This window comes from Culex pipiens, chromosome 3 (assembly GCF_016801865.2).
Source record: "Culex pipiens pallens isolate TS chromosome 3, TS_CPP_V2, whole genome shotgun sequence".
Taxonomy (NCBI): domain Eukaryota; kingdom Metazoa; phylum Arthropoda; class Insecta; order Diptera; family Culicidae; genus Culex; species Culex pipiens.
In genome coordinates this window covers 82,971,591-82,983,846 of record NC_068939.1, presented here as the reverse complement: position 1 = coordinate 82,983,846, position 12,256 = coordinate 82,971,591, and the positions used below count along the sequence as shown (strand labels likewise).

Sequence of the window (12,256 nt, the reverse complement as noted above, 5' to 3'; positions counted from 1 at the left end):
CGCTTCAACTTGCATTGTATTCGGAACAACGGAAACTGAAACGCCGCCGCATCGAATGTCAAAAGAATGAAAATCAAAATGAAAACATTCACCAAAAAACATCTTATTCTGAGGATTAATCGTAATACTGGGCAAAAACTTCACTTGATTCATAAAGTATGAATCACAAACTCAATGCTTAACACTAAAATAATACTGCAATGTCACGAAAACATTGAAAAATCGAATCGAAATTAAGAGCACTAAACGAACAACCGACCTGTTTCGTATGCACGGAAAAACTCCGAAGTCATCATACAGCATAAAATAGTACGAGATAATCACACGAAAGGGTAAAACCTTGTATGATGCACAAGCTATAAGCTTTGAACTTCGTAGATATTTCCAAAACTGCAAAATTTTAACATATTTTTAATGTAATCGCAGCCAGTCCGATGAAAGCATGCTTGTGAAAGTCTCTGGCTGTCGATCTTCTAGATATTAATATTGTTTCTGCTGTCAAAAAATTTGTCAGTATATTCAAGAAACTAGCTTTGATTTTTCGTTATATAATTGGATAACTCCCGCTCTCGACGGTCCCTTCAATATCGACAACGAGAGGGTTCACTGTACTAGATTAATAATTGCAGTACATCCAAGAACACCCGGAAATGCATTACACAAACTAAAGCGGAGAAAGAAGAAGATTCCGTGAACGGATCACATTTCACAGATTTTTTCCAGGGGAGGAAGGATGCGTGGACATACCGTACACCCAAAGTTAAAGAACGAGGGGATAGTCCTCACGAAAAGAAACGTGAGGAAAGTGCTATATTGCGAGAGTATAGTCCTCTCGCGTGTTCATTCGTTCATTGGAACAGTTCATCCTATGAGTGGCTTATATGGACAAACAACCGCCATTTAGTCACCGAACCATGGTGGCCCATACGGCAAAGGCACGGTTCAATATGCCAAAGGTCTTGGGTTCGAGTCTCGGTACCGGTACTTTTTTTTATAGATGAACTTTTTTGGAAAATGAACCATGAGTAAAGTACTCTCGGTAATTTCGGGATTTATCCTCTCCGTCCGCACACAGTACCATTTTACTACCGAATCGTGCTCTTTATCCTCTCGTATGCCGATGCTCAGTTCTGGGTGTACCAAATACTTCGAGGGGGTGGACGGGGGATGCAACACCTAATCTAATCTAATCAGACCCTAGCGCAGCCAATCTTTCGAAGGGATCCTGGAGAATGCCTTAGGTTAGATGACGCCTCTTCTTGTCATTTATTTACATTTGTAGTGCGCCATTGCATTAGAATGCATTGAAACATCACAAGTGTTAAAGCGGCCAGGCCTCTTTAGAATAGTAGAATAATTGAAATTTTAAGTCATGTTTTTAACACATAAACATAAAAAAGAGTTTTAAAGTACCATTATACAACAGTCCAGTTGTTTTGTAATCATTCAAACATCTAAGTAGGCGTCATCCATAAAGTATGTCACGCTCTAGGGGGGGAGGGGGGGGGGGTTTGAGCAAGTGTGACATTGCATGTTATAAGTATAGGAAAAGCGTGACAAAAGGGGGGAGGGGGAGTAAATTTTGGCCGATTTTAGCGTGACGTACTTTATGGATGAAACCGTATTTACGATTTTTTTTCGTCGAAAAAAAAAAACTTTTTGTGGAACTTTATAAAAAAAACCCAAAATATTGTTAAACGAGCCTAACCATGGCAAATATGATATTTTCCAACTATCTGAACCACACAAAAAACATATTTCCACGCCAAATTTCCCGTTCTAAACATATATGTGAGCAGAAGTTATAAAATGTATGAATGCTAATAATTTTTAATTTTGCCAGCTTTTTAAATAATTGCTAAAATTGATGGATTGAATGCAGAGATTTGATCATTCTAAAGAGAATTTTATAGTAAAATGACTCGTATGTAAGCCCTCTTATTGATAAAAACCGGGACCGTGGTGTAGGGGTAAGCGTGGTTGCCTCTCACTCAGTTGGCTTGGGTTCGATCCCAGCATTTTTCGAGACGAGATTTGTCTGATCACGCCTTCCGTCGCCTTCCGTCGGAAAGGGTTAGGTCGTTAGTTCAGTCCAGGTGTAGGAGTCGTCTCCCTGGGTCCTGCCTCGGTGGAGTCGCTGGTAGGCAGTTGGACTCACAATCCAAAGATCGTCAGTTCGATTCCCGGGGTGGATGGAAGCTAAGGTGTAAAAAGAGGTTTGCAATTGCCTCAACAATCAAGCCTTCGGACACCTAGTTTCGAGTAGGAATCTCGCAATCGAGAACGCCAAGGCAAAGCTGTCCTGTCACGCCAATTTTTTTTTGGTCAAGGAACATATTCAAAAAAGGTGTTCATTTCTCGTGTCTAGAAGCAAATCGTGTAACGGGTCAGTTTTTGATCGATCGATCTAGGAAGCGAGATATTCAAGATAGCATCTTATAACGTCATGATTCGAATTCCCGGACGCTTCGAAGACACATCAACTTGTTTTATCAATTTTTTGGATATAAGTTCGCAATATGAATGTCAAACTGTGTTATTTGATGATTTCTAACATCAACTTTCATTTCAAGTTTGTTTGAACGCTGTAGTTAATGCCAAAACAATTAAATAAAATAAAATTATAAGTTTACCAAAAATGCGAAACATTTCAACGGAAATATTTCATAGGTGTCCGAAGCACCGGGAAGGCAAAGCAGAAATTTATGTTTTTGATTTTCTTAAATTCTAGCAATTTTTTATATAAACTATCGATTGTTTTGATGTTAACATCTTATTCGAGACCTAAAGAATGCCATTCACTAACATTCCAGTCCAGATTTGTGCGATTCATAAGCAAAATCTAGTGTCCGGAATTCGAAGCAAAAGTGTCCGGATTTCGAATCAGCTTTTATCAGTGTCCGGGATTTGAATCACAAGTCATTTTAATTTTCAAATTCTGATGAAAAATTGTTAGAAAAGACATAATTTGCATGCGACCGACCGAAGTTGACTTTATAGCTGTCGGCCACCATTGCTAGTACCAACCACTAGTGTCTTCCTTTTATCTACAAGGACTTCGCCGCCCTGGGCTCCTAAGTGTATGAAAGTATGGCACGGAGCGACGGCGCCGAATACCCATATTTACACAAAGAATTTTAGAGCGCCCGCCGCGGGATTCGAACCGGCGACCTCTGGATTGTGAGTCCAGTGCGCGGTCCGATTGAACCACACGGGCAATTTGCATGCATTCTCTTAAAACTGACTGTTTATACTAAATGATGATGATATTTCTACATTTCCAACTTATTACATGATTTTTTTTCAGCTAAAACAAACATAATATGGTACTAAGTGTCCGGATTTCGAATCATGACGTTATGGCGGCTGAATGGAAAAACCACCATAACAGAATTTTTTAGTTCAATCAACTAGTAAAATTTAACTAATTTGAGATCGCTGAACTCGGATAACACCTCTTGAATAATCCAAAGTATTTAGGGAATATGAAATTCAAGATGGCGAAGCTAGAATATTGGAATGTTTTTTACAGAAATGTAACAGGCAGTTAATAGGTCAAATTTAATTATGGTTGCTGAACTCGAATATAAGCCTTAGAATACTCTAAAGTACTCGGGAATGCAATCCAATGTTCTAGCTTCGCCATCTTGGATTGCACATTCCTTGAGTACTTTGGAGTATTCTATGGCTGATATTCAAGTTCAGCGACCCCAAATTAGTAAAATTTGATCTGTTTATTGTCGGTTACAGTTCTATATAAAAATATCGAATATTCTAGCACCGCCATATTGGCCGCCATCTTGGATTGCACATTCCCTGAATACTTTGGAGTATTTTAGAGATTCTCACAATCGCTTCATTTCGAGCAACGCGAGCAAAACCCTCTTTTGCAAAATATCTGCGTCAAATCAACAAAATTTGACGAAATTGGTTGATTCAGGAAGCAAAATCTTAGTTTTTCATTTTCGAAGCAACTATAGAAAAAGGGTTTTTTTCGAAAACTCACTGGTAGAGCAGAGTTCTTCACTTTTGTGTATAGTAATAAAAATGATCCAATTGTACGATGTTGTCCCATCACGCTATTTTGTATCTCTCTTGACTCAAACTTTGTGTTTTTCAATGTTTGCTAGAGTGAATCTTATTGGAAATTAAAGGTACTTTCCAAATTTGTATAAATATTGGTACTGTTTCCCACAGATTTTAAAGTTATCCGCAAAAAAATGAAAACATATGTCCCGTCACGAAAGAATCGGTCAAGTGCATTTAAGGTTGTTTGCAATTGACAAGACTTCTATTTCCATTTCCAAATTATTGCAAAACACGTCTCTGTGTTGTACCGCCCCTCCACCACGAGATATCAAAAAATGGACCTTGGATTCGCGATCAGGGCCCGAAATTACTTCTTCAGTGTAAAGTTTAAAAAATAGATTTTTGACTCAATGTTTACCCTGTTGACGCTATTTAGCGTAAAATATAACTAGTATCCCGAATAAGTCTGTCGAAACGTCCTAGTTTAAGGCTTCCTCTAGCAGCAATATTTTTTGGGAACCATGATCAATTTTCACATTACCCTTTGAGTCCAGTGAAAAATACAACGGAAAACCATAAAACACACCAAATTCGTCGTTGTCGTGCTATCTTGTCGCACGTGGTCTTAATTGAGTTAACAGATCCCCAAAATTCTATTTCTATCTATTCAGCTTTTCAATAAAATCCGAAACAAATCTTCCCGAGCATGGGTAAATAACAAGGGAAATGCGTAATAATACCTTTCTCTGGTATCAATACCAAATTTTGGTATTCCTGGACCCTTTAAAATTTGTCTTAAGGATTATGCAAGAGCAAAATGTGGTATCATACCAATTTAAGGTATTGTTTTGATATTGCAAAATTGCAGAATTTGTCAATGATCGAACACCACATTTTGGTATTATTTTGGTATTTAAGTGTTTAATCAAATTCCTCTGAAACTATGGGAAAATTTTGACCAATTTTGACAAAATAATTAATTTTGCGCTAAAATCATGTCTCAAAGCGAATGCTTTCATTCAAAACCGGAAATTTCAAACTTGATTTTAAACATTTTTGATATACCCCCTACAGAAATGACTTGAAATTGTGGAAAATTTTCTAAGTCAGGATGGCACATTTTGGTATTATTTGAATATTGAAAGGTTTCATCAATTTTCTCTGAAACTATGGGAAATTTGCTAAAAAAAATTTACGATTTAATTAATTTTGCGCTAAAATGACTTGAAACCCAAAAATGTTAAAGATGATTTTAAAAATTAGTGTGATATACCCACTAATATTTTTTTCAAAAACGTTGAAATATCTCTAAGTCGGGATAACCAAATACTTTGAAAAACGAGTCAATCGACAGATTAATGAATTTTGGTGAATTTCAATTCAGTTTCATTTTAATAATACTTATTTTTCAATCTTGTTATTTTTCAGAAGCTTCAAGAAATTCAAGCACAGGCCGTTCATCAATGACAAATGCATTCGGTGTGGTGAAGAATATCACTAATAACAACATGGAATCATCAGGTGAGTAGATTTGGCTGTTGCATATGAATAATTTCCGTTTTTTCACTAACTGCAACTGCTGCACTAAAAATGGTATGAAAATACCAAATTTTGGTATTACTTGTTCAAATACCAGCGACCATAATGTACTCTTGGTTGCCCAGTCTATTACTGGTAAAATACCATGAAATCATACCAAAATCATGTATGTGAAAGACCACAGAAATACCAAAATATGATTTTCCAAGGGCGCGGGAATACCTAAAAATAAAACCATGGCAATACCAAGTTTTGGTATTCAAGCAATGTTCAAAAATCCAGAAGACCTCAACTTGGTATTGAAATGGTTTTATTTTGAGGTATTATTTTACCCTTGGAATAACATGGTTTGGTATTGTTGTGCCCTTACACATACAAGATTTTGGTATGATTTCATGGTATTTTACCATCTATTACTGGGCAACCAAGGGCACATTTTGGTCGCTGTTATTTGCCCAAGTAATACCAAAATTTGGTATTCCCGTGTTATTTACCCCTGCTCGGGTTAACATGAACAAAGTTTCAATCTTGTCGTGCTATCCGGACACACCCTATAAAGTTGCTGAAAGTGTGACAACTAGCCAAAAGGATTTCAGGTCAGAACGCTTTTGACATACGTTTATGCCCGATTACCGTAAACATTTGTAATTATAACTCCGGCCTCCAGCAACCAAATGCAACCAAACTTCGGGACAATGCACAGAACGGTCAACCAAACAGAACGTGATTGTTATTATTTAAATTGCTTATTCTACTTTGTGTTTAATCAAGGTAAAACACTAAAACGCGCTTTTATCGGGAAAACAGCGACGTGTGGCAAGATAGCGCGTCAGCGTTGAAATGAAAACACATCAAAAGCGCGAGTGAAGGAACTGGAACATTGCACCGCTTTTTCCAGTTGCATTAACACAGAACACACAGGAGGAGCCACACACGGGTTTCCATCGACACCACCCACGGCAAAAGCAATAAAATGTTGGAATTGAATAGGAAGCGAGCGTTTTTGTGGCCTAGTTTTAAACACAGTGTTTTGATTTTTGCTCTGACATTGAAATTTTTTTAACATTTGCTGAAAAATTGGGTTTGTTAACATTCTTCAAATAACTATTTTCCGAAAATATCCAGAGGGCCCTATAAACATATGAAAGACAGTAGCTTATAGGACCTTTTCAAAAAAAAACTCTAGATATGTGGATAATATTGTTTTATTGCGAACATTTTATGAAAAAAAAGATGTTGATGCTGACATTTTGCTTTTTCCTAATAACTCTATTATTGTACACCGATTTGTACCTTCAGGGTGTCCACGACAAACGGCGGTGACGTGAACGTTTCAGGTGCCAACACTAATTACAGTCTGCCAATTTAATTTAATGCGGATCCGCGGATGGGCTCCGACGACGGTGGCCATCGTTTTCCGCTTGGATGCAAACAATCCAGCAATCCCCTCCTCTGAGACTGTTTAGCATAGGGAAAGGACGGTGCATCAAATGTAATCGACCATTACCGTTTCTGCTGAAGATGAATAGAAAGAGCCCCGGTAAAGGTCTATAATTTTAGCGCGAGATATTCATCTTTTCATTGAAAGCAGTGGCGTTACCGCCAGTGGCTATCGATTTAGTTTGAACTTTTGATGTTTGCGATATACTTTCGAAAAAGATAAATTTGCAATCGCTGCGGTAGTCCGTTCGGCTCCACTATACAATTAAAACCAAATCATCCCCACGGGGGTTAACTGAAACTATGGTTATGGTGGACAGACTATGAATTTATCTTCGGTATTAGTGTTTAGTTAAGGGTATTGAAGTGCAATTAAATCTTAACGATTATAGCTAGAAGGTGGATAACATACAATTATGGCATATTTTATAGAAAGGCTTAAATTTCCTACTCGAATTTGTTTTGAAAACTTTGACGGGGAGAAGAATTGTTAGTATGGTCAAAAGCAAAGCTAAAAAAAAGTTCGTCCAGTTTGTTGGACCATCAATCAGAAAAGACTTGCTAAAAAACTGTTCGCTATTGCACAATTGTCCAACTCTTTGAATGCTACTAAAACGTGTAAATGAATTTACCGTTTTCATCGTTCAAGGGGGCAGTTTGCCACATTCCACTGACGATGATCACTTTCTCTCATTCGAACCAGCCAGACAAGACTGTCCTATACGTCCCGTCGTCTCGCGCGCAGATTTTGTGAGTCAGTTTGTCATTCATCACCCTCTTACATGTCCGAAAATTGCCTCATTCATTCACTTATCGTCTTCCGGAGGGGGCCACACATGGACGGGGTTTCAAGAGGTTTTTCCTCAGGGCCCAGCTGAAGATCCGAAGGGCTGAGGATAATTATCTCGACTCGACTGCCATAACTTGCGGAGAAAGGTTGCAAATTAATTTGAATTGAGGTTATGTCATGCAAGATGTAAATTTTCAAAACATGTATAGTTTTGGGTTTGGGTTAGAAACGGTGCCAACAGATTTGCACAAAGCAAGTCTCTTCCCGATTATTTTATATTTTGAGCAAAAAAAAAACGCAGTCATCGTCCTGAGCAAGTTCTTTTGAACTCGCGTCGAGGTACTTGCGATGACATCACGCTGGTTTTGTAATATTTCCTTCATTCCCGTACATATTAGCTAATAATAATGAAGCAGAACGCGTCGTACAGCTTGAAGCGTTTTCAGAGAGGGGATGTCCCTTTGGTTTTCTCACTCATTTTCGAATTCAAAAGTGTTTTATTTTTAGGCGCCACAAATATTGTGCACTCATTAACTTGCGTCGAAATGTGTGTGTGTGGAAAAGTAAAGGGAACTTGCGCAGAGAAATGATTTTTTTGTGAATGAGAGGTTCATTCATCTAGGCGGTTTGCAAAGAAGAGCAAGAAGGGAATACCCTGAAAACTGCTTTTTAAGCCCTTTTTATTGTAAGTCTTTAATTTGAAAATAGCTAGCAATATTTCACTGTTATCTTCTCGGCTTGAATATAAATTTATTCAATATTTTACTTCCGACCTTTTTTTATACTGTTTACACGTTTTGATTGATTCTAAAATAACGATAAACCTAATGTTGTGATTTTACAGCGGGCTGACTAGATTTAAGTATTATTTAATAGTATTTTAAAAGCTATACAGTAGTTGTTCGGTAACTGGGCTGAGAACATAGCCCAGTCACCGAATGCTGTTCGCTAACTGGGCTGAACGAAAAATAACGAGGGGACTACCGATGCATAATATTTTTTTTGCAATTCCGTCGTGAAACTACTTATCCCAAGTAACATTTTTAAACCAACTAGCCACCACCAAGTTTTATTAAGGTTTTATTGTAGCATCTTGATTGCTTAATAGTTTTATTTGAGCATTCACCGCAACCAACAAGCAAGAGCTAGATAACAGGGTTTTATGCCTCGAACATGAAACCGGGTGGAAATAAAAGCCGACTGGCTTTCAATAAGGTTTTATGAAAGTTTTAATAGAGGCTTGAAAACCAGATGGCAATGCCATGCCAAACGGTTTTATCGCATGCTTTGTTAAAACCTAGGGTGTTGTAGCTGTCAAGTGCCATTAGGCATGTAAAAAGCTCACTTAAAACCATAAGCTCCTAAAAGAGCATTTATCGTGGCCAAATAGCAGTGCATAAATATGGCGCTAAACGCGTGCTCTGATTGAATATGATTGACCGCCATCTTGATTGGAAAAATAGAAAATTGAAAAATTTGATTTAAATTTGATGAAAACACGCATTTATACTGAATTTCTGGTATGATTAATTTTGCGATAGATGTATAAAAATATTTTGAACATTTTTTTCAAAGAATTGCAATAAAATATTTTTTACATTAAACACTATGATTATAAAATATTGATTTTTGATGAAGCGAGTTTAATTTTTTGGCTCTATCTACCCTACATTTATCAATAAAATTTCAACCGCAGCTGAATTTAAGCCATCAATTGCGTGAAATAAGCTTTCAAATTATTTGGATTACCTCTAATTTCTGTTATTTATCATCGCCATTTATGACAACCATCTCCATAATTTAATTTGGCAAGACGAAGACTAATTTTTGCCAAAATAAAACCTATTTGGCATAAGACGTTTGAAGACGTATGAAATGTCATTTTTCCATAACTCCTGACTAGGTTTTAACAAAGGTTTTATCAAGGCTTTGAGGATGTTGTTAGGATTCAGTTGTAAAACCTTGTACTCCTATGTAGGTTTTATAAATAGGCCGTAACAACCTTTTGCGGAGGTCCTTTTGGGTTTTAAGTGGGGTTTATCAAGGTTCTGGGGAGTTTGTTACACCTAAGGGGTTTTAATGTTGGTTTTGGCTGATAGGTTTTATAGCGGTTGTGACAGCTTTGATAAAGCCTAAAATGTTACTTGGGTACTATTCCTGTCATTCTTGAACGATGAAAAAGCCTACTTTTCGGTACCAAAAATAACAGAATCGAATAGTAACACTTTTCAAAATAAATGCTGAAAAGTTGTACTTTTCAGCACTGAAATGGATGCTGAAAAGTTAAACTTTTCAGCACTTGTTTCGAAAAGTAATACTTTTCAACATTATTTTGTTTTAAACGGTTAATGGACAAAATACATGAGTAGGGTTAGTGAAATTTCACGATTTCGCGGACAGCGTGAAATCCGCGAAATTTGGCTTTTTCCGCGAAATCCCGTGAAATGTTATGTTTGTGTGAAAATGTAACGATTTTTCTCAAAATAATTAATCAAACTCAAAAAGGAATAAAAATCTTATGAACTACTGTAGAACTAAGCGAGTGAATATCCTGGTTAAATAGAGCACCGGATTCGAGTGATAGAAATGACAGTTCTCCCATAAGAAGTCTTCGTTTGATAACCTTGATATGAACCATTTGAAGAATTATTAAAATTTAGTAATATTTTAATTCGCAGTAGTACAAATTTACTGCTATTTTAATTAAAATGTATGGTTTCAAAAAAAAATTAAAAGAATCAAGCTTTGTTTTATTTAAAATAAAATGAAGAGTATTTTTAATCTTTGAAATCACCTTTTTAAAACATTTCTGATTTTTTTCTGAGTCCTGTTTTATTTTAAAAATATTTGATTATTTGTGTGAATAATTCCCTTGAAAGTTAAAAAATATTTTTTTTGTTTTCTGTTCTTATTATGAATAAAAATTTCGATTTCGTAACAATTTATAATATTTCTGCCTATGGATTTTAAATTTAGTTTTTTAAAAAGAGAGAAAAAAAACCTTGAAAATTATTTTGAATGGTCTAAATGTTGAAGAAAATTTAAACTATTTTACATATTTTGGATGGACAAGATTGTTGAATCTTGCTTTGATATGAAATTCAATAAAATTTAAACTGATAAAACAGAAGCAAATCAGCGAAAACTGTTTAACCTTTTTTAGTTGAATATTAAAAAAGCAATTCAATAAATGAGAATACGCATGCCTTACATTTTGTTTCAAAATATGAATTGGGCCCATCCGTAAACCAGACGGTTTTTTTTTTTTTTGATAATTAGGAGATTTTTTGTCACATTCACGTCAGTTTATTGAAGAATAATATATAATATAGCATAAAAAGTAGTTTCTGTGATTTAAACATAAGATTTTCAGAGTTATTTTAACATTTTTCACGTTCCGTGAAATTTGCGTGAAATTCGGTGTTTTGAAATTGAGGTCCCCGTGAAATTTGCTATTTTCGAGCGTGAAAAATCACTAAGCCTATACATGAGCATTTGACTTATAATTCCATTCAAATGGTGTTTTTCGGAATTGCAAAAAAAAAATTGTTTGGAACTCTCTGCAAAAATTGAGTTTTTCAGCACTTGTCATATTTATCCAACTCGGTGAACCTCGTTGGATAAATGTATGACTCGTGCTGAAAAAATCTTCTTTTTGCAACTTGTTGCATAAACTACTATTTGATGAAATATAAAAATAAAAGTTACTCTAATTTAAAAAATGATTACCTTTCATATTTTTCCAATTGTGACTTGAAATAACATAAAATTTAGAAAAAAGTTTTATTTATTTTTTGAACATGATTTTTGTATCCATTAACCCCTCGGTGATTTCGGTTTGTTATGGTTTTTTGACGTTTGTCTGCTTTTTAACTGGGCTACGGCCCAGTTATCGAGCGTCCAGTTAAAAAGCAGCCCAGTTAAACAACGCCAAACAACTACTTTATAAGTTTTAAAACAACATAATTTTTGTAATAATAAAAAAATAAATAAAAAAATAATAAAAAATAACATGCTGTTATTGCAATATTTGATGTCAGTTCATTGACGCATTTGATGCCAACCAGCTGCCATAATGTTCCCATATCTCACGTTAAACTGCAGCATCGTGATTTATTTGCGTTATTTTTATGATCCACGGTCGCTTGGCTTTCATTCACGCCGGCCGGCCGGCCGACTTACATTCACCTGAGCGAGTAAAAAATGTCTATCTCTGTACCACGACGATATTTATGAGTCATTTGACCCGCTCCAATCAAACTTGCTGATAAAATTCTTTTTTTTTGCTTTCTTCCAGCTCTTACAAAACCTCGGCAAGGTGGACCGAACCGGCGACGAGATCTTCGACGAGCACCTGACCAACTTCACCCGCCAGCAGAACAGTGCCACCCGGCTGCAGAAAGAGTTCAACAACTACATCCGATGCGTGCGAGGTTGGTTTTCTTGGGGGGGAGAGCT

General features: G+C 36.2%; 1 protein-coding gene across 4 annotated transcripts in view; it reads left to right on the top strand.

The window, feature by feature from the left end:
• Window positions 1-12,256, top strand: part of LOC120423173 (amphiphysin) — a 134,600-nt gene that overhangs the window by 103,315 nt on the left and 19,029 nt on the right. For all 4 annotated transcript variants that reach the window (XM_039586856.2, XM_039586857.2, XM_039586858.2 and 1 more), the window contains exon 2: window positions 12,096-12,231. In XM_039586856.2, coding sequence (XP_039442790.1) covers window positions 12,096-12,231 — 136 coding nt within the window. The remainder of the gene's footprint in view (window positions 1-12,095; window positions 12,232-12,256) is intronic.